General features: G+C 42.9%; 1 protein-coding gene and 1 long non-coding RNA gene across 2 annotated transcripts in view; one reads left to right on the top strand and one right to left on the bottom strand.

Annotated features, from left to right (window-relative positions):
* Positions 1–691: 691 nt before the first annotated feature.
* LOC129695462 (uncharacterized) lies at positions 692–20,274 on the bottom strand. The gene is made up of 3 exons (XR_008723165.1): positions 19,982–20,274; positions 19,371–19,454; positions 692–863 (listed from the first exon to the last, which is right to left on the bottom strand). It is a non-coding gene; the product is annotated as an uncharacterized LOC129695462 (long non-coding RNA).
* Positions 20,275–20,438: 164 nt separating this feature from the next.
* The window catches only part of hsdl2 (hydroxysteroid dehydrogenase like 2), a 127,956-nt gene continuing 124,646 nt past the window's right edge, over positions 20,439–23,748 (top strand). Inside the window, exon 1 of the mRNA XM_055632435.1 lies at positions 20,439–20,745. Coding sequence (XP_055488410.1) covers positions 20,729–20,745 — 17 coding nt within the window. The 5' untranslated portion in view covers positions 20,439–20,728. The remainder of the gene's footprint in view (positions 20,746–23,748) is intronic.

Here is a 23,748-nt window from a genome sequence, read left to right as displayed (position 1 = left end):
TATCCATCCTGGAATTCCCACCTCTCCCCCCACCTCTCCCCCAGACCCAACGGGCTGCCTTGGTCCTAGTATATTACTAAAAGTCCCTAATCTTGACCCCCTCCCCTCCCACCCTCCTGCTCCCCCCAGAAGAACTCCACCTCCCCCTACCCGTCATCAGCACCACCTACCAGAGCCCACGTCTCCTCCACCCCCTCTTTCTCATCCCCCCTCCCACCTCTCTCCCCTCCCCCACCTTTCCCCCCTCATCCACCCTCCCTCTTCTCTTCCTCTCCAGCCACCCATCCCTCTTGCCCCTCTCTCCGTGTCTCTATCTCTCCCTCTCTCTCTGCCCCTTCTCTCTCGGCCATCACTCTCTACCCCTTCCCCCCTCTCTAGATGTGACTGCAAGTTGGGGGCTATGCGTCAGTAGATAGGGTGCTTATGGGGTAAAAGGAGCAAATTAATAATATTAATATAATATCAAGGGGGGTAATTATCGTGTGTGGGGGGGGGGGAATAGTTAGTGTGCGTGACGCTGCATGCCGCCTCCCCCTCCACAACTGCATGTTGGGGGAACAGACCCAACGGGTCTGCAATTGGTCTAGTATATTACTAAAACTCTTATCTTGACCACTTCCTGCCTGCATTGTAATTAAATTTGCGCAAAAACGATCCCTCATAGTAGGTATATTACAAAACTTAGCTTCAGCGGTGCTGCAGTTCTGCCTCTGCCCGTGCGCGCGACTTTGGCGCCTTGGAGAGGGGGCGGGTTTAAAATGCCGTTTTTTTCCAGCCTGCTGAAATCAATCTTTGTCAGGCTGTTTAGCTGCTGAAGAATAATCGATCCGACTTGCGTTTTATCAAGTTTGTTAAAAACATCGCTGGATAATTTAACAGCAGGAGTAAAATAAAAATCGTCTTCTAAAGCCGTCAACGCCGACAATGGGACGGATCTCACGTACGGGACAAAGCAAGATAAGCCATTTATTTTTACATATAAACGTGCTTCTTAGGATGCCTTTAATCAAAATTTCACGTTGTGAAAAGGTGATTTAGGCCCCATACGAACCAGCAGTGTTTTTCCTGCCGATATGGGGTTTAAATTCACCGCAAATGCAACATTCCAATCTATCGCGTTCCACAAAATCCCACTCGCAAGATGATTTAAATGGCCATTAATTTACGGGAATTAAACACTAAATTCCTTCCATTTGGCCTATAAGTTCATGACAATGAGATTTAAAAATCATGTTATATTGTGAATTCTTGTGTGAATGTTATTTGGACACTTAGGCCATTTAAAAATGTTAACCTTTTCTTAAGAAATGGATAGATGTTTAGAACTAGTAATTGAGTTTTGTAATTAGCTACAATTAGGTAACTAACTAATTATATGCTTTAATTTCAGGTCGTCATCCATGTAAGATTGTTTCATATTTGTTTCAGAATGCTTCAATCTACAATAACTGAACATTTTATTCTGTTCTCTTAATTTTTAAGACAGTTATGGGCTTTTGACTATCCTCGATCACAGCTTTTGAGTTAAGTCAATGGAAAAGCATTGATGCTAATTTCAGAGTATGAAAATGGCCATAACTTTTTTAATACTGAAGATATGAAAGTGAATTAGGTGTCAAATTAAACTTATATTTATGCTTTATCCGATGGGATAAATTGCAGACTTGATTTTTAAAATCTCAAAATTTTGTGACATTGCTACCCATAGCGCTACGATATTTCGCCATCTTACTCACCATTCTCCTCTGCTGCAAGTCAAATAAGTTTTGTTCTGATCGGTGAAATAGTGCAAATGTTATGAAGGTTTTGACGGTTCCCTCTCCCCCCACAGCCCTCTCCCCCACACACACCCCCTCCCCCACAGCCCCCCCCCACACACAAACCTCCCCACCCCCCCCCCCCCCCCCACACACAACCCCCCCCCCCCCCCCCCCCCCTCCCCCACAACCCCCCCCCCTCTCTCCCCCACGCACCCCCTCCCCACACACACCCCCCCCTTTTCCACTTCCTCTTGTAGCTCGTTCACTATCCCTACTGGCTTCTATGTGAAAGGGACCGCTAGTCCCTTTTAGATCTTTCTCCTCTCACCGTACACCCATGCCACCTACCCAGGGGAAAAAAGAACGTGATGATCTACCTTATCCATAGCCTTTTTGATTTTGTAAACCTCTTTATAAACTTTGATTATGTCACCCTTATAGTGGGTTGTAAAATACTTAACTCCAGAGAAAGCAGTCTCAGCCTATCCAGTGTCTTCTCCTACCTTAAGCCCTCCAGAACTGGCAACATCCTTGTGATTCTTTTCTGCACCCTCTCTAGCTCAATCACATTCTCCCTGCGGTAGGGCAACAGCATAATCCAAGTGTGGTCTCACCGACATCTTGACAGAATATCCCAATTCTTGTTCTCAGAGTCTGATCAAAGAAAGCAAGCGTGCCATATGCCTTCTTCAGCACCTGTCTAACTGTGTCACTACCTCAGGGAACTATGTACTTGTATGCCTGGGTCACTCTGGTCTACAACTCCATAGAGCCCTGCCATTCACAGTCCTGCCCTGGTGTAACTTCTCAAAATGCATCACTTGACACTTGCCTAAGTTGAATTCCATCTGCCATTACTTTGTATACTTTCCCAGATGATCTGGAAGCTGTTGTAACTTTAGACAAACTTCTTCATTGTCCATCACATCACCAATTTTGGTGTCATCCACAAACTTACAAATCATTCCACCAACATTCTCATCCAAATCATTAATAATTATTCATTATTAATGAATATCTCTTTACAAGCTGGCATTATTAACATGGAGTTAATTGCAGATCTGGTCAATATCCATTTGACCAGAAATATGCACTATAATGGGCCTGTCCCACAGGCAATTTTTTTGGGCGACAATAGACGACTGCCGCAAAGTTTTCAACATGTTGAGAATTTTTCAGCGACAGTGACGATAATTTTGCTGTCGTAGGCTGACGTAGGTGTTGTGGTAGGCTGTCGCCATGTGTCGTGGGTGAATTCCATTAAAACTAGTCCCTGGTAGTCGCCTAAAGAGTCGCCTAAGTGGGACAGGCCCTTTAGGCTTTCATTCTATTCTTGGTGTGTCCTTAATACTATATTCAGATATCTCATCATATCTCACAAATAATGCATCAACTAAGGCACATATATGCACCTTTATATGTATTTGAGATGTCTGAAGTTTTTTGTTATTGTTATCCTTGTTTGAATTCAAAGATATAATAATAATATAATAATAACTTTATTTATAAAGCACTTTAAACAACTGCAGTTGCCACAAAGTGCTGTACATGAAAACTCATGGACAAGAAGTTATTACAAACCATTAAAAACCGTAAAACAAAGGACTATAAAACAGTAAAAATTAAAAGACATTAAAAGCACTAAAAACAGGAGCAATGTCTCAGCCAGTGTCGAAAGCCAGAGAATAAAAATGAGTTTTTAGGGTGGATTTGAAGATGGACAGTGAGGGGGTCTGTCTGATGTGCAACGGCAAGGTGTTCCAGAGTGCCGGAGCAGCAAAAGAAAAGGCTCTATCCCCTCTGAGCTTCCGCTTAGACCTTGGTACCTCAAGGAGCAGCTGATCAGCTGACCTGAGGCACCGGGCAGGAGCGTATGGGTGGAGCAGCTCAGAGAGTTAAGGCGGGGTGAGCCCATTCAACGATTTAAAAACAAATAACAGAATTTTAAAATGAACTCGAAAGTGCACTGGGAGCCAGTGAAGGGAGGCCAAAATTGGCGTAATGTGCTCCCTCTTTCGAGTTCCGGTTAAGAGGTGAGCGGCAGCATTTTGAACCAGCTGGAGACGAGCCAATGAAGCTCGTGCGACTCCAGAGTAGAGTGCATTACAGTAATCCAGCCTAGATGTAATAAAGGCATGGATTACTGTTTCAAAATGCTGCCGCTCGAGAATGGGCTTCACCTTTGCCAGCTTCCTTAGGTGAAAGAAGCTGGACTTAACCACCGCACCTATTTGTTTATCTAGTTTAAAATCACCGTCCATCCTAAAACCCAGGTTTAAAACTGTTGGCTTTACGGACAATGCCAGTGGACCCAAGTCAACAAAGGGAGGTTCACGGCAGCCTTTGGGGCCAAACAAAATCACCTCTGTCTTTTTTTCATTACGTCCCAGAAAGTTTAAGGCCATCCAGGACTTAATGTTCTCAAGACAAGACAGAAGTGATTTTAGAGAATAGTCGTCTTCCTTCCTGAGTGGCATATATAACTGGCTATCATCTGCGTAAAAGTGAAAGGAGATGCCATGCCTTCTTAAAATTGAGCCCAGAGGAAGTAGGTATAGAGAGAAGAGCAGGGGCCCTAAAATTGAGCCCTGTGGAACCGCATATGCCAAGGGAGCGGAGGAGGATTCAAAGCCAGCAAGGCTTACATGCATGGTTCTGTCTGCCAGATAGGACCTGAACCATCCCAGGGCACTGCCACAGATGCCCACTTGGTGCTGTAATCGGGAAATTAAAATTCCATGGTCCACTGTATCGAAGGCGGCAGATAGGTCCAGCAAGACAAGAACCACATAATTACCGGAGTCGTTTGTCAGGAGGATGTCGTTAAAAACCCTTAGCAGGGCTGACTCTGTGCTATGCATAGCTTTGAATCCAGACTGGAAAACCTCCTGAATATTGTGCTCGTCCAGGAAGAGTTTCAGCTGAGCATAAACTACTTTCTCCATGATTTTAGAGGTAAATGGCAGCTTGGAGATCAGCCTAAAATTGGCCAGAACAGTTTGATCCAGGCCAGGTTTCTTAAGTAGTGGTTGCACTACTGCATGTTTAAAATTTTCGGGGACAACCCCAGAACACAAGCTACTGTTTATGATATTCAAAATGGAAGGCTGATATTCAAAATGGAAGGCTGACGTACCTATTTTATATTCGGTAATAGAGTTATCCTTGGTACTCTGAAATCATTCTACATGACATTATTCAAATCCAATGTTCTAGGTCAGTATAGTTGCATTGTTAACTTGCTTAACCAGTATGTTCATGAGGAGACACAAGGAACTGTGAATGCTGGTTTACAAAAAAGACATAAAGTGCTGGTGTAATTCGGTGGGTCAGGCAACATGTCTGAAGAACATGGGTAGGTGACGTTTTGGGTCAGGATCCTTCTTCATGAGAAATTACACAATAATTACCTTTTGATTCACTTAATTAACATTGCAGTATTCTCCTGTCATATACGTTTCATACACTGCATTTCAAATACACTTGTTTCAGAAAAGGTACGTTTTGAAGAGAACTACATCTAAAATATTGGGAAGAAACCTCTAGGTTTCTGTGGTAACCGTTTTTAAATGACAATTAAGTTGATAATCATTAGTCCAAAGTCAATTCACTAAAATGTTTTTTTTTTTTAAATGTAATACAAACTATCATCTCCAAATTAAGCTCAAGTAAAACCATCAGAATTCAGATCAATATTCCTGAAGTTGACCGAGCAAATCACAATCTCTGGTACATATTGGCCGTTTGTCGTAAGGTATCAATATTGCCTGCTGATAATCATTGCTGTTAGGATTATATCGTTGAGCATTGTATCACATGACTAACTGCTCTCCATGTTATTGCAGCAAAGTTTGGTGGGGCAAATTCCAGAAAGTTTGTACTGCTCTGAAAAGAAAGCCACAATGAGAAATGCTGTCCTGACAAATTCAGCTTGCATTTCATTTAATGAATAACCCTTGGCCTTAGTCTGAATTGTCAACACTTTCTTTGATTTCACTTTTCCTGAGGCAACTGCTGATCAACAGCATCAGTCTGATTTTGCCTCGATTTGCTTGTGGCTGCCCTGGATGGGGCCAGACTCTGAGGAAATTCCTTCTTAAATGTCTGGTCAATTTCTCAATAAAAACACTGACCGAACTGTGATTAATTTTAAATAGATTCAAATGTATCTAAAAATAGGTGCATCACGAAAGATGTTTATCCGGTTTTAAAAAATCCAACATCACGTATTCTTCAGCTTCCTTCAGGTTCAGGGAAGATCTAGCCTGAATTTATTTTCCATGTAGCTGTTGAGCTAAGATGAGTAAAGATGACATTTTCCCAAAAGATGACCTATTTTAAACCTAGTTTAAAGGGAAAATGGACAAAATCATAAAAGATGGTTGCAAAAAGGTAAATAAATACCATATGTCGATAATTAAATTGCATTTTCAGGCTTTGTTTTGCCTTATTCTCATTCGTTCAAAAGATCTGATCATCTTAATTGAAATAACAGGATTTTGCAACTAATATTTCTGTCTACAAACGGGTGCATTAATTAACATGAAGCATATTTGCAATTTAATTGTTAGTGTTATCTGCCTCATGCCTGGGAGGCTTTAATGAAACTTGTAGAACTAGTAAAAGCACATTAGTTTCAATGCAAAACTCTAAAATGACAACGTTAGAGGTATTGTTTTGCAATCTTGAAGTTAAATTTAGCAATTACCATATTAAAATAACATTGTTAAAATTGTTATTTTATCTTTACAATTTAAAATTGTTATATCTTGCAACTAGCATTGCTATAAAAGGGACATTTATGCAAAATGCTGATTTTACTGGCTATATAATTATTGATGCACTGCATGGAACACAAACCATAGATACACTCACACTGGTGCCTTTGGAAATAGTCTATGAACCAGTTTTGCTGCGAGGTAAATTCAAACACCATTGGGTGCTTTTGTACTATATTGCAGACTAATAACAACTTTTACGTGTGCTTGCACCTCATGGATATTTCAATTCATACACATGTATCTTACATGTTTTCACACACAAATATAGCAAGAAATATGCATGATTTGTACTCCAACCACCATTATTTAACTTTCCCATCCATGATATGTGCTTCAATTTTATGATCCTCTCTATTTAATCGGAGCTAGGTTCATCCTTCTCTCTGAATAAAACTTGCTTATAACGCTTATCACTTCCCCGTCCCTCGAGTTGTTTTTGTACTTGCCCCAGGTTTGTAGTAATCCTAGATCTTTCTTTACTTTAGTTCACTTATTTATTCTGCTTTATTGCCCAAATTTAGAACACAAAATGCATCTTTCTTTGTAAATTTTTCATACCACAAATGTCTCCTTTGAAACTAATAAACAATTATTATTGAGCATTTGATTATGAAAGCTATAACAAACAAAATTATGTTGTTAGCACGTGGCTTGTAAATTGTAACTACAGAACAGGCAGATTCATTCACACACACACACACATCTTGATTTCTGATTCCTTTAATTCTTTGTTCAAGATGGAACTGCAGATGCTGGAAAATTGAAGGTACACAAAAATGCTGGAGAAACTCAGCGGGTGCAGCAGCATCTATGGAGCGAAGGAAATGGGTAACGTTTCGGGCTGAAACCCTTCTTCAGACTGATAGGGGGTGGCGGGGAGAAGGAAGGAAAAAGGAGGAGGAGGATGGGAGGAGGCAGCTCGAGGGCTAAGGAAGGGGAGGAGACAGCAAGGGCTAACAAAATTGGGAGAATTCAATGTTCATGCCCGCCGGATGCAGGCTCCCCAAGCGGAATATGAGGTGCTGTTCCTCCAATTTCCGGTGTTGCTCACTCTGGCAATGGAGGAGACCCAGGACAGAGAGGTCGGATTGGGAATGGGAGGGGGAGTTGAAGTGCTGAGCCACCGGGAGGTCAGGTAGGTTCTTGCGGACCGAGCGGAGGTGTTCGGCGAAACGATCGCCCAACCTCTGCTTAGTCTCACCGATGTAGATCTGATCTGATCCCTTTTTCCTTCCTTCTCCCCGCCACCCCCTATCAGTCTGAAGAAGGGTTTCGGCCCGAAACGTTACCCATTTCCTTCGCTCCATAGATGCTGCTGCACCCGCTGAGTTTCTCCAGCATTTTTGTTTACCCTCCTTTAATTCCTTATTGGTTCCTTGTTATTTTGTATTTCTGTGCAAAGGGAAAGGAATTTGGATGCACATCCAAGTCCTTGTGCATTTTATGTTTTATTTTCTATATTATATCGATGGCAAATAACACCCATAATTCGTACCCCAGTCATCTTAATTTTGTTTGCTATTTGTCATGATCTTATATTTTTCTTTGACTGGAGTGCTTCAGTTTTGTTCTTTGTACATTGTCAATCAATAAAGATAAATGTTAGTATGAATCCTGTTTATTTGGCTTTTTTTTGCATTCTACAACTTGATTGTTTTTTTTTTTGGCTTTTATTAGTCACAATCATCTTAATACATTTGATTAAACGTTGCTTTGCAAGGTACTAATTGTACCTCCTTGTCGTCCCCTATCCTGATCCTTTTTCAGAACACTTCACTGCAAGCTTCACATTTTGTTCAAGTGTAATCTGGTCTATCAGTTAGTTAGCCCTTGCCCCTGAAATATTTATAGTGTTCCAGGAATCTATGCCTTTTCCTCTTTTCTATCAGTCTTGCATTTATTTTCCAAATGTGAATATTTATATTTGGATACATATTTCTTCAATAACATTTTGAAGAACAGCTTTTCATCAGTATCACTTCTTCAATGTCACGGTTCCATTACTTTCCCAACGCTCTTGCATTGTATACAATTTCAAAATGTTTTCAAAATGTGTCTTTTGAAATTCACCTTGAGGAAAATATTTAGCCTTACATTTTTTTGGCAGTGCTTCAGGAATTCTGAAGTAAATGTTTCAATGGCAACACTATCTTTCCGACTACCAATGTATGTTTAAAAGAACAAATCTTTCCTGACTTGTAGGCTTTCATTTATTTTCTGATTTCTGTCTATATTAGCTAATTTACAAAAGGAAAACTTGGGAAAAAATGTACTTACAATATCTAATAAACGGCAAACAGTGCATCTGTGGATGTATTTGGGTTTACAGAAGGTATTTGAAGTCACACATAAGAGCCGATGTGCCAACTTAAAACGCATGGTTTGGGGGGGTTATACACTGGCATGGATTAAAAATTGATTGACATTCAGCAACCAGAGACCAGGTATAAATGAGCCTTGTTTGGGTTGGCAGGCAATGCAGGAGCATGTTACTGCAGGAGTGAATGATTGAGCCCCAGCTCTTCACCAGTGTTAATGATTGGGATGAAGGAACTGGATGTAATATTAAAGGGGCTGTCCCACTTGGGCAGCCTAATCCGTGAGTTCTGGCGAGTTTGCCCTCGACTCATACTCGCAGCATGGTCGACACGAGGTTGTAGGAGGTCTTTGTAACTCTCCTTCATGCTCGAGAGTAGTACCCATGTACTCGAGGCCTCAGCTAGATTGCGGCGTATATTTCAACGTTGAAAAATGCCCGCGAGTAAAAAAAATTGTCGCCATGGAAAAAAATCGATACTTTTTTTACTCGTAGGTTTAGTCGTAGTAGGTCAGCATGTTAGTCATAGGTAATCGAGGGTAGTCAAAGGTAGTCGTAGCTAGTCTTCATCATAGTCTAGGGGGTCGAAGGGAGGTCGAAGGAGGTCGTCTTTACTCTCCACTCTTCGGTGTACAATTTTCCCGAAGTTAGTCGTAGCTAATCGTAGCTAGTCGTCAACATAGTCGAAGGAGGTCGAAGGAGGTCTTCAACATGACATTTTTTTCAAACTCTCCTAAACTCGCCAATTAGGTCGCCTATGTGGGACAGCCCCTTAAGTTTGTCTACAAAATGAAACTGGGTTGATTGTAGGTTTAGGAGGGTACAAAGACACTTCAAAGTTATTTAGACATTGGGCAAATACATGGGCTCCCCACAGGTCACAGACGACATGACTTACAGAAATCTTAATTAACACAAATTCTCTAAAGTGATTTTCAAGACAGGAAAGTGAGTTAAAGAAATGTAAACTGTTTACATGTAATCTCCCTACAGTAATCAAACGGATACATTGTCTTTAAGAATGCACAAGGAAAGTATAGAAAGAATGTACTTGTGATAATTTACGAAGAGCAAAGAGATCATCTATCGATGAGATGTATTGATGTTTTCACAAGACGTTTGACAACTAGAGGGTACTTAAGAGATTTGCTTTGGAAAATGACAAAGTAAATCTCTTCTGTTAACATAAAATACTTTATCAAACAATGTAACATCCAGTGAAAGTTGAAGGCCATTGAAACCAGTCATTGCATGTGGGACATACCAATTTTGTGCCATTGTATCTACACAGCGGAAGACAATAAAATTATGTTAATGTTATAGAGTCATAGAGTGATACAGTGTTGAAACAGCCCCTTTGACCCAAAATGCCCACACTGGCCAACATGGCCTACACTAGTCCCACCTGCCAGCATTTGGTCCATATCCCTCCAAACCTGTCCAATCATGTACCTGTCTGACTGTTTCTTAAATGTTGAGATTGTCCCTGCCTCAACTACCTCCTCTGACCGCTTGTTCCATACATCCACCACCCTTTTATGTGAAAAAGTCACCCCTCAGATTCCTATTAAATCTTTTCCCCTTCACCTTAAACCTATGTCCTCTGGTCCTCAATTCACTTAATCTGGGCAGGAGACTGTGCATCTACCCGATCTATTCCCCTCATGATCTTATACACCTCTGTAAGATCAACCCCTCATCCTCCTGCGCTCCAAGGAATAGAGTCCCAGCTTACTCAACCCTCTGCCTATAGCTCAGTCCCTCTGGTCCTGGCAACATCCTCATAAATCTTCCCTGTACCCTTTCCAGCTTGACAACATCTTTCCTATAACACAGTGCCCAGAACTGAATACATTACTCTAAATGTGGCCTCACCAGTGTCTTCTACAACTGCAACATGACTCCCCAACTTCAAGTTCAAGTTACATTTATTGTCACATGCACCAATTGGTACAGTGAGATTTGAGTTACCATACAGCCATACGAATAAAAAAGAACACAATGCACAATACACAATGTTCAACATAAACATCCCCCCACAGCGGAATCAACGTTTCCCACTGTAAAGTTCAGTCATCTTCCTCATTGTTCATTCATGGTCGGGGCCTTTGAGCCATCCGCAGTCGCCGCTATGGTGGCCCGATGTTCAGGCCCTCTCGCCAGGATGATGGAACTCCGACGTCAGAACGAAAGAACACACTCAGCGGCTTGGAATTTCCAAATCGGCCACTTCTTACCAGAGACCGCGGCTCCCGAAGTCCACAGGCCGAGCTGGGCGGAGATTCAACACTGGCGATCCTCGGCAAAGGACCCCAGGACTCTGCGATGTTAAAGTAATCGCCACCTGCGGCTGGAAGCTCTGCAAGCCACAGCTGCACGGTGTTAAAGTCAGCAGGCCCAACACTCCGGAGCTCTAACACGGCGATTTCTGGGTAAGGCATCATTTGTTCCGCGATGGAATCCAGTGCTGCGCCGTTGCTGAAGCTCTGGCCGGTCTCCACCAGGAAAGACCGCGCCAATCCAGATGATAGGCCACGAGGGGGGGGGGGGGGCGAAGATGCGACTCTGAGAAAAGACGCATCTTCGACCAGGTAATGACTGGGAAACGGTTTCCCCTTCCCCTCCCACCCCCCATATACAAAAGACTAAGAAACCTCCAAAAACATACTTTTTAGACAAAAAAACAACAAAAAGGGTGAAAGGATGGACAAACTGCTGGCGAGGCTGCCACACAAGACGCCACACGATGACTTCTAAACTTATTTACTCTTATTGAAATTGTTTATTTCTGACTTACGGAGAAATCGGTTAACAGACAGTTCTCAAAACTGTTACGTATTCCACAAACTGCTGTACCTGGTAAATGCAGCACATTTAAAAGGGCACAAAGGGAATTGGGTGTGTACTTAAAGAGAGTCATCTGAAAATAATGAGAAAAAAGAGAAGACAGTCAGAACTAATTTGGTAGTTCTCTACGTTAGTTTTTCTGTTTCCTTCTCCAGATGCTCTCTCATAGTATGACATTTTTCGTAGAAAAGGGGGAAATTTGGCTCATTTGTGGACTGGCCCAGTCAGATGAATCCTCAATATATCAAGGGCAAAAAAATCAAAGCTGAACAGACTCTTTTCAGTCTGAGAAGGTCTTCAGCTGAAATGTATTTGTCCATTTTCTATCCACAGATGCTGCCTGTGGTGCTGAATACCTTCAGAACTTTGCTTTGTTGCTCAGGATTCCAGCATCTGTAATCTCTCGTGTCTGCATTGTATCATGGCACATTTCCTTGGGTTTGTCATAATGTTAAAGCACGCAGTGAAGAATTTTTGAATGCTCATATTTGGGAGATGTATGATAAAGGATTATAGAATAAACTCATTCAGCCCATTGAACCTGTTCCACTAGTTAGTTGGATTACGATAGATTTGCACCTTAACTTTCCCTACCTTCCGTGGCTCCATTGCTTTAATTTACTTTTCCAAACAAAAACATTTCTAGTTCAATATTTCTAATTCAATAACGGCGGTTTTTCCACTACCCTTTATTTGACATCAGGCCTGAGGTCCAGTTCCAAGGCCTACTTTTAAGATTTTGCCTCCCAGTCCTGGGCACTCGCATCGCAATTCTCTCTCATCTAACTAACCGGAAGCAATAATCTCCATTTATAATTAATTATTCACTTCATTATTTAAAAATACAAACATAAACCCGAGATGTCCAAATTTTCTTCAGCAGTCCAGGAAAAATTGTTCAATGGAAACTCTAACAAAGTCAAATATGGACCACTAACCATATTCCTTTTATTATAAGGCAGAACACATATCATGGTTTTATAGACAAAAATATTAGGAACTAATACTAAATTCATAATTATGAGGGAAAGGTGTCCAAAATATTGATAATTAATTTGAAGTATGAAGTGAACGTATTTGGGATGTGAATTTCAGGCAATGAGTCAAATGTGTCTGATGTCAAAACCAAGAGAAATGGACAAAGGATCTGTGAGATACAGTAATAGTAAGAGTTAGAGAAGCAGAATTTGGCTTCGAAGACTTTATTCTGGAAGAAGAATGTGAGACTATGAAGGAATCAAAACACCTTGGTCAGATTTAGATTAGAGATATTGCGGAGATACTGAAAAGGAAACTGGAGTTCGGGACGAATGGGATTTTCCAGCAGCAAAACACATCAACCCTGATTTATGGTTCTCATGTTAAGCCAATGCCATACTTTACGAATCTAATTGTAGTGTTTTTAAATCCTCCTGCCTCTTTAAATTGTCGTAGCTACAAGTCATTTGTTGTTGTATTGAGCCATTGTTCAAATGAGCCAACGAACAACAGAATAAAGGCAATCACTTTCTCAATGGCAACCATTTTCAGACCTTACAGCAATCTCTGATGCAACAATATGTCAAGGTCATACAGTACACCCAGCTCTTAAAAAAGTATACTCTACATTCATTATTACTACAGTCATTTATTTCAACACATGAACATTTCTCACTGTCCCACATTTGTTGTTATTGTTAAAGTGGTCTCTAGTTTATTCCTCCTCCCTTCGTCCACTCATTCACAGCTGTGTCTTCATCTAAATAGACTCTTCATCCTGAAATCCATTTCCCTAACTTCCTTTAATACTGTCATTCAAATCACCTCTTTATCAAATCTATTTTGTCACTCCATTCATGACAATGGCCTTTAGTTTAGTTGCAGAGAATTAACAAGAACAGAGGAGCAAAGGGAAACTTTGACGAATTCCTCACTGAAACTATGCCTTTAATATGAATGTCTAAACTAATAACCGAAAAGCAACTAGGACTTTCGAGTAGACAGAATATCTCCACAGGTTCATAAAATTTTGAAGAAGTATTACAGGTGCACAACCTTTTATCCGGAGTTCCGGAAACTGAAAAGCTCCAAAAACCGGACATTTTTTCCAGGATGTCGTCTGCATACCGTTTGGGGCCAAACTTGACCCGAAACGACCCACGGTCAACCCAGGTCTGTACTACTGTAGCGGCTGCCTCCTCCCTGGAGACCGGGGAGACACTTAAACATCTGTAAATCATTGCTTAAATGTTAGTCAGTTAGTTTGGATGGCTTTTATATGAAGGGGGGGGAAACTTTAATTCTTAGTCCCCTGCCTGGTCGGAGAGGCGGGGAGCGGGCAATGCCTTACTGGGTCGCCGTGCGGTAAGCTCCGGAGCGCTGTGGCCGCCGAATCCCAACATCACGGAGCTGGGGCTGCGGGCGTCCGGCCGCGGGCCGCGCTGGATTTGGAGCGCCGTGCAGCCAGGGGTAGAGTTGCTGGGGTCGGAGCTCCAACCGGCGCCGCCCGCGGCCGGACGTCCGCAGCCCCAGCTCCGCGATGTTGGGAGTCGGCGGCCACAGCGCTCTGGAGCTTACTGCATGGCGACCCGGTAAGGCATTACCCGCTCCCCGCCTCTCCGACCAGGTAGGGGACTAAAAATTAAAGTTCCCCCTCCCCCCCCCCACCCCCCCCCCCCCCCACACCACCACATAAAATCCCTCCAAACTAACTGACTAACATTTAAGCAATGATTTACAATGATCCCCAGATCTCCGGGGAGGAGGCAGCCGCTCCAGACTTTTCAAGCCGCCCTCGCTACCTACCTAATCTACGCTAAAAAAAAATCTTCCATTTCGAAATCCGAAAAATTCCGAAATCCGAGAAGTGTCTTATCCAAGGCTTTTGGATAAAAGGTTGTGCACCTGTACTGGCATTCATTGCTGGTATTACAGAAGTATTCATACTGTCATTTCTCTGATCTGGAAAGAGTGGAGATCTCAGAGGTGCTGTGATCAAGACCATTTGAAAGAAAGGTGAAAAATAGAATTAAAATAATTATAAGGACTTCCTATCACAAAGAAAGTCAGTGCAAGGAACCTTGAACTACCTCTTGACAATGACTGGAGAAGAGTTGCAAAAAGATTTTGTTCATCAAAAAAAATAAAAGATGGAATTTTGAGTCCGAATGCCTGACGTATCAAGCTCCTGCATCATATTCTGGAAGACAGAAGAGCGAAAAGGGAAGCCAGGGTGGCAGTCTTCCTTGGCGATACATCTAGACTTCCTGATGTAATGCACCATGAAGATGAATGAAAGGAAGTGAGGAGCTTGTTATGGAATATGTCGTGTTCACTCTTCTCTACAGGTGCAGACAGTCAAGAGCAGAGCTGTTGGCATACCAGGCTATAATGCATCTGTAGATTTTCAGGCAAATCCTTGTGGACATACCAAATTCTCTCAGATGCTTAATTGCCACATCAGTGTTAAAGGACCAGGTTAGGATGCTGGTGATCCCGGAACATAAAGCTGTCGACCATCTCTACAGTACCTCCATTGAAGAAAACAGGATTGTTTTCTCCTTGTTTCTGTAGAGTAGAAACCAACTCTTTTATCTTGATGACGCTAAAGGCTGGATTCTTGTCCTGACACCATGATGTAAGGTTCCCGATCTCTTCTTTGTATTTTATCTCGTCGTTGTCATTGAGATGAAGTATCGGAAAAAGCTGTCAATTTCTGAAGAAGGGTCTCGACCCGAATCGTCGCCCAATCCTCTCCAGAAATGCCGCCTGTCCCGCTGAGTTACTCCAGCTTTTTGTGTCTATCTTTGGTTTAAACCAGGATCTACAGTTTCTTCTTACACAGCTGTCAAGTTGTTTAGTTTAGTTCATAAAAACAGCGCGGAAACAGGCCCTTCGGCCCACAGAGTGAGTCTTTGCCGATCAGTGATTCCCACGCACTAGTACTATCCTACACACTAGGGACAATTTACAATTTTACTGAAGCCAATTATTCTACCTGTAGGTCTTTGGAATGTGGGAGGTAAACTGGAGCTCCTGGAGAAAACCTACGTGGTCACAGGGAGAACGTACTGAGAAAGGTGCCTCATCAGTGGTTACATGGAAAATTAAATATCAAGGTGTAAGATACTGCATCAAGGGAAAGAAGGTTAACTGGCTAACAGGAAACCAAGAATCGGCATTAAAACGTTTTATTTTGGTGTCAGTTCTGGCACCTCATTTAAAAAAAAAATTATATCAATTGCCTGGAAGATATGGTTGTTAAATTGGCTAATGTATGAAGATAAGTAGGAAAGTAAGTTGTGAAGAGTGTATAAGAAGGCTACAAAATGATGTAAATAGATTAAGAGTAGGCAAAGACTGGCAAATGTAGTGTAATGTGGGAAAAAATAAGCTATTTTAGCAGGAGAAATAAAAAGCATATCAAAATATTTGGAGAATACAAACCTCTGGGTTTTTTTACTGGGTGATTTCAAAAGACTAGTATGCAAGTATGATTCAGAAAGCTATTGTTGAGACACAATTAAAACAATTTATTGTTGAGACACAAGAAATTGCAATGGTGGAATCTTGAGAAAAGATAAAGTGCCAGAGGAACTCAACAGGGCAGGCAGCATTTGTGGAGGGTATGGATGAATAACTTTTCAGGTCAGAACTCTTCTTCAAATAAATTGAAGACAGATTGATGGTGTGAAGAAGGGTTCTGGCACAAAAAGTTAACTACCACTCCCTCCACAGATGCGTCCTGACCCAATGAGTTTCTGTAACTCCTTGTTTTATGCTTTGGCGTAATAGGCCTGTGACGAATGGTGTGTCTTCGGGCTTGATGCTGGGCCAATTGCAGCTTATATCAGCGATTTGGCGAATGTAGAAGATATGATTAGTAAGTTTACAGATGATACTAAAGTGGGTGGTATCATAGATAGCAAAGGTTATCAAAAATTGCAGCAGGTTATTAATCAGTAGGGCAAGTGGGCTGAGGAATGGTTAATGGAGTTTAATGTAGATAAGTGCGATGTGTTGCATTTTGGGAAGTGAAACCAGGGCAGGACCTTCACAACGGATGGTAGGGCCCTGGGGAATGTGTAAAGCAGAGGGATCTAAGAATGCAGGTGCATAATTCTTTGAAAGTCAAGTCAATTTTAATTGTATAGTACATTTAAAAACAACTCACATTGACCAAGGTGCTGTACATCAGAGCAGATACTAATGTGCTACATACAATGGTACACAGACCTAACAATACATCCATAAACTGTTTACAGTGCCCCCTCAGAAGGCCTCAAAAACGCTAGAGAGTAGAAATAGGTTTTGAGCCTCAATTTAAAGGAGTTGATGGAGGGGGCAGTTCTGATGAGGAGAGGGATGCAGTTCCACAGTCTAGGTGCTGCAACCGCAAAAGCGCGGTCACCCCTGCGCTTAAACCTAGACCGCGGGATAATCAGTAGCCCCAAGTTGGCCGACCTGAGGGACCTGGAGGTAGAATGATGGGTTAGAAGATTTTTGATATGGAGGGGGCAAGCCCGTTAAGGGCTTTGTACACGAATAAGAGGAGCTTGAAGTTGATTCTGTACTGTACTGGGAGCCAGTGGAGAGAGGCCAGAATCGGGGTGATGTGGTCCCTTTTACGGGTACCCATCAGAAGTCTGGCTGCAGCGTTTTGAACCAATTGCAGGCGGAGCAGGGAAGATTGGCTGATGCCAGTGTATAGCTGTCAAGGCAAGTGGAGATGAATGCGTGGATGATTTTTTTTCAAGGTTGTCGAAATGGAGGAATGGTTTGATTTTAGCCATGGTACGAAGCTGGAAGAAGCTAGCTTTTACCAAAGCATTGACTTGCTTGTCAAATTTTAATGCGGAGTCAAATATCACGCCAAGGTTTTTGACGTGCGGTTTGACTAAGGTTAGGCTTCCAAGGCTGCCTGTTATCGGTTTGATGGAGTCGGAGGGGCCGAGTAGGATGACCTCAGACTTGCTCTCGTTTAGTTGGAAGAAGTTCTGTGCCATCCAACATTTTATGTCCTCGAGGCAGTGCATGAGGGTGATTAAATTTGACTGGTTGTTGGGTTTCAGGGGGAGATAGAGCTGTGTGTCATCTGCATAACAGTGGAAAGAAATGCAGTGCGTTTGATTGACTTGGCTGAGGGGGAGCATGTACAGAGAGAAGAGAATGGGGCCAAGGATGGAGCCTTGTGGCACCCCGCAGAAAAGGCTAGCTGGGGAAGAGAAAGAATTGCCTATGTTGGTAGAGAAACTCCTATTTTGAGGTAGGAAACGAACCAGCTCAGGGCAATGCCATCAACACCAACCCCGTACCGGAGTCGGTCAATTAGGATGGTATGGTCCACTGTATCAAATGCTGCGCTGAGGTCGAGAAGGAGCAGGATTACACAGTCGCCGGAGTCGATGGCGAGAAGCAGGTTGTTGTGTACCTTCAACAAGGCAGAATCAGTACTGTGGTGGGCCCTGAAACCTGATTGGAAACTTTCCAGGATGGTATTCTGGCGAAGGTGGCATTAGTTGATTTAGAATTACCTTTTCAAGGACTTTTGAGAGGAAAGGCAGTTTGGAAATAGGTCTGTAGTTACTAGGCAAGGTGGGGGTCTAGGTTAGGTTTTTTCAAGAGGGGCTGGACCACCGCGAGCTTGAAACGGGTTGGAACAGTGCCAGTGGCCAGAGAACTGTTGATGATAGAGAGGATGCTGGGACCGGCTATTGCAATGACATCCTTCAGAAGGGAAGTGGGGACAACGTCAAGGGGGCAGGTTGCAGGTTTCATAGTGGAGACAAGCTTTACAAGGGAGGATAGAGTAACGGGTTGGAAACAGTCTAATTTAGAACAGACCAATGAGAAAGCTAGGGTCACGGGTGGGAGGGGAAATATTCGTTCTAATGTCTCAACTTTGCTGGTGAGAAATGTAGAGAATTCTTCGCACTTAGTAGGAGACCCAGCTAAGCTGGCACTGGGGGCGGGACATATGACAGAGGTAATAGTACTAAATAGGACCTTGGAATTACGAGCGTTTTTGGAAATAAGGTCAGAAAAGTATTTTGTTCTCGCAGACTTTGTGTCAAGAAGGCTTACGGTTCATTGGCCTTCATCAGTCAAGGTATTAAGTATAGAAATTGAGTATAGACGTTACAGTTGGTCAAGATGTTGGTGAGGCTGCATTTGGAGCAATGTGTTCAGTTTTAGTCACCCTGCTCTTGGAAGGATGTGGTCAAGCTGGAAAGAGTGCGCGATAAGATATATGAAAATGGTGCCAGGATTTGAGGACCATGGGAGAGGTTGTGCAGGCTAGGATTTTATTCCTTGGACCGCAGGAAGCTGAAGCGTGATCTTATAGAGGTGCATAAAGTAATGAGGGGGATAGGGTGAATGCAGTCTTTTGTCCAGTGTAGGGAAATCAAGAACAAAAGGACATAGGTCTGAGGTGAGAGGAGAAAGATTGAAATTTGTCACAGAGGTGGTTAAGTCAGGTACTATAACAACACTAAAAAGATATTTGGACAAGTTCATGGTTAAGCAAGGATTAGAGGGATATGGGCCAAATACGGCCGCAAGGGACTAGTGTAGATGGGACATATGTGTTGGCTTGGGCAAGTTGTAATGGCCATCTGAAACTACAGATTATATAACATTTATAAATTATATAACATTTCAACTTCCCTTCACATAATGTCCTACCTGTCCTCGGTCCTCACCACTGACACGGTGAGGCAAAATTCAAACTTGTGAAGGGAAGAACAACCCATGATCCACCTGGATATTCTGACACAGTGGCATGAACATTTAATGTATCAATTTCAGATAAACTGCACCCTCCACCTCCCCATGCTCCTTTCTCCCCCTTTCTAATCCATGATTTTATTGTTACACGTTTTACCAACCCCACCCAACTATCATCTCCAAGTTTTATTCCCCACCCATTATCACCATTTTATCTGGTCACCTTCCACTTAATCACCTCCTTTATTATCAGATTGTAGCATCTATAGCCTGTTGTGTCTCCACTTATCGTCTTTCTGCCATCCTCCCCTCCCCCTCTTTCCTGTCTCCATCTACTCTTTTCAGATCATCAGTCAGAAGAAGGGTTTCGGCCCGAAACGTTGCCTATTTCCTTCGCTCCATAGATGCTGCTGCACCCGCTGAGTTTCTCCAGGATTTTTGTGTACCTAATCTTTTTACTCTCCTTATCTTTTTCTACCTATCAATCAAGCCACGGGCAGCACACTCAATTCTTCCCCATCAAACCATCATTTCACCCTTCACCCAGTTCCACCTTTCGTCTGCAGTACCTGCCTCACTCTACTGGCTATCTCCCTTCTGTTTTCTCAGTCCTGACCACCAAAGATCATATTGGATCTTTGCTGACCACCGACCGCTATGCTTTTCCAGATACTGCCTGTCCCTCAGTCAGCAGTTCATTTTGTTTTGTTCTTGGGTTCATGTTTCAGTTCCTTCCTCCACATGCAGTTCCTGCTCTCCGACTTCCTTTTCTAGGAAAGTGAAAATTTGCGATCCTTTAAAAAATAATTATGCACTTAAGTGTGAGAAGAAATTATTGTTCTTACTGAATGAGATGAAGCAACTCCAACTGGCTTTTTTTTTAAACCACAATTCTCAAAAGTTTGCAAGAGATTCTGGCCCAACGGAAATGAGTCAAGGCTTACTGATTGACGGTACCTTTCACCAATGACTGCAGGGAAGCAGAACGTCAATGGGGATTTTGGGGGCATTGGTGAAATAGGAAGGGAGTGTGGAAAGGCTGGAAAAACGCGCTAGTGCACGATTTCCAGTGGGGACTTTTAATTAAAAAAAACAATTTAGTTGCAGTGATTTATATTCTATCCTTACTGAAAAAATATCCCCGCACCATCTCGCTCTTGTGACGGTTGCACTGAAAGTGGAGCAAAGGGCATCTCCAGCGTGGAGCCTTCATTGATTAGTCTTTGCGACCTCGCATCCCCACCCCCACCACACCGACGATTTGCGACCGGGTCGGGTTTATTTTTGCACATTGCCGTTACAATACTATCCCGAAGATGTTACAAAACACGGGGTAAGCAGATTTATTAAGAAAACGTGCGTACAACTTTGTTTAACCGGCTGGAAAAGCAAAAGGGGAAACAATACGAGGCACCATAACTGCACTGAAGTTTGGTGATCGCTATTTAACATCTTTACGCCGTTCTGAAAATTAACAATTTTTTTCCCATCTCACGAAAATGAGAAATCACGGACAATTTAGCATGCACTTCAAAACGCTCGTTATCATGTGGTCATTTACTAGATATATAGATCAGTTTTGAGATTAAAATATGTTAATAGAAAACGATAAAGCCTGCGAGATTATTTTTTAAAAATAAGGTAAGTGACATGAAATTAGTGTGGTAAAGCCATATTAACTTCGAGAAATTCAATTATTACTGTAAAGAGTAAGTATGTGTGTGCATGTACGAGATTGTGCTGTAGATTTCACAATCTGCACAAGGGTCTGCAGGTGTTGGAATCTTGTGCAAAAAAACCCAAAGTGCTGGAGGTACTCGGCGGGTCGGGCAGCATCTGGATAATGCTTCGGATCGGGACCGTTTTTTTTCAAACTGAAGGAGTAGAGGGTGGGGTGGAACAAAACCAGTCAAGTGATAGGTGGATGCACGTGACTGGGAGATGGGTGGAGATAGTGAAAAGGACGCAAACTGATGTTTTGTTGAAAGAATGTATTGAAGGTGGGATTAGTGGAGATGGGACATGTAGGCTGGTGTGGGCAAGTTGGACCAAAGGACCCCTTATCCTTAAGCTGTGACCCCTTGTTCTGGACCTCCCCATCATCGGGAGCAATCTTCCTGCATCTAGCCTGTCCAACCCCTTAAGAATTTTGTAAGTTTCTATAAGATCCCTCTCAATCTCCTAAATTCTAGAGAGTATAAACCAAGTCTATCCAGTCTTTCTTCATAAGACAGTATGACATCCCAGGAATCAGTCTGGTGAAACATCTCTGCACTCCCTCTATGGCAATAATGTCCTTCCTCAGATTTGGAGACCAAAACTGTACGCAATACTCCAGGTGTGGTCTCGCCAAGACCCTGTACAACTGCAGTAGAACCTCCCTGCGGGGGGGGGGGGGGATGTGGTATTACCGTAAATTGGAAAATTCATTTTTCAACTGTTGGATTGTAGGCTACCACACAGACTATGTGTAGTTTTTCCTATTCGGCGATGCTCCATTCTGGCAGTGGAGGAGACCGATAGCCAGTTTGCTATGGAATGGGAAGGAAAGTCAATATGGTTAGCAACTGGAAGTTCCGGGATGCCTAGGCAGACAGATTTTAAGTGTTTGGCGAAGTAATCACTTAGTCTGTGCTTGGTCTCGTCCATGTAAAAGAGGCCGCATCAGGGCAGTCACGGTGGCGCAGCAGTAGAGTTGCTGCCTTACAACAAAATGCAGCCCCGGTGACCCGGGTTCGATCCCGACTATGGGGGCTATCTGCACAGAGTTTGTACATTCTCCTCGTGACCTGCATGGGTTTTCTCTGAGATCTTCAGTTTCCTCCCACATTCCAAAGATGTACAGGTTTGTAGGTTAATTGGCATGATAAATGTTTTAAAAAATTGTCCAGTATAAAATTGTCCAACTTCCACTATAGTCCCTGGTGGACTCTTTGGTAGGTACAAGGAGTGCATTAGATACAATAGATGACGCTGGGTGCAACTGAATCTGGATATCACCTGGAAGGGCTATTGGAGTACAAGGATGAGTGTTGTGGGAAAAGGTTTACGTTTCCAGCGGTTGCAGGAGAAAGTGCCTGGAGAGGGGCAAGCTGGATGGGATGAGTGAACCAAGGAATTACACAATGTGTGATTGCTGTGGAAGGGTGTGGGGTCAGGAGCATGTGACTGGTGGTGGAATCATGTTGAAGGTGGCGGAAATGTCGGAGAGCGATGTGTGGGTGCTGAGGATGCTGGGGTGAAAGGTGAAGATTAGGGAAACTTTCTTGTACCGCCTGGGGGAAGGGGGTGAGAACAGAACTGTGGGACAAAGAGGAGTAGACATGGGAGAGGAATTCATTCACAACCACTGGGGAGAAAGCATGTTTCCTAAAGAAGGAGGCCATTTCTGATGTCAGAGTGGAAAGCCACGTCTTGGGAGCAAATGCAATGAAGACGGAGAAATTGAGAGTAGGGGATAATAATAATAATACATTTTATTTGTGGGCTCATTTCAAAAGTTTCAAGGACACCTTACAGAAATTAACAACAGTATAGTGTTGGCAATAGGTAGGTTGGGAGGAGCTACGGTCAAGGCAGCTTTGGCAGTTGATGGTTTTGTAATCAACGTTTGTAGATATGCAGTCTTCTGTGATTGAGACAGAAAGATTGAGAGAAGGGAGTGAGGTGTCAGACGTGGTTCAAGTGAATTTATGGGCAGGATGGAAGTTAGAAGCAAAATCAACGAGATCTGCACAAGTACAGGAGGCAGCTTCAAAGTAATCATTGATGTCGCTAGAAAGAATTGAGGAATGGTGCTGGGGTGCATTTGCAGCAAGGCGTGTTCTCGTGTCCAGCAAAAACATGGGTATACCTGGCAAGGCCTTACTGATGGGGAATGTAGTTGTAAAGGGACTGGTTGTCCATGACAGACATGAGGCGAGTGCGATCCAAGGAATTGGAAGTTATTGAAGTGGTGAAGAGCTTGTGAATCAAGGTATCCTGCATGTTGGTTGGAAGAGACTGGGCAAATGTGCCTGCCAGGCCAGTCTTGTCTGACAAAGGGTCTTGACCCAAAACATTGCCCATTCCTTCTCTTCAGAGATGCTGCCTGTACCGCTGAGTTATTCCAGCTTTTTATGTCTTATCTTCGGTTTAAACCAGCATCTGCCGTTCCTTCTTACACAGGATAGTCTTGTTTGTGGATTTTGGAAAGGAGATAGAAATGGGCTGTGCAGGTTTGGGGAACTATAAGGTTCGAGTATGTGTCGGAGCGATCGATACATTCTGCACTGGTTTTAGAGATAGTAGCCTGGTAATCGTCAGTGGTCATGGTCAGGGAGTAAGTACAAGGAGG

The sequence above is a fragment of the Leucoraja erinacea genome, chromosome 3 (genome assembly GCF_028641065.1).
Source record: "Leucoraja erinacea ecotype New England chromosome 3, Leri_hhj_1, whole genome shotgun sequence".
Lineage (NCBI taxonomy): Eukaryota > Metazoa > Chordata > Chondrichthyes > Rajiformes > Rajidae > Leucoraja > Leucoraja erinaceus.
This window is presented reverse-complemented; position numbering and strand designations above follow the sequence as displayed.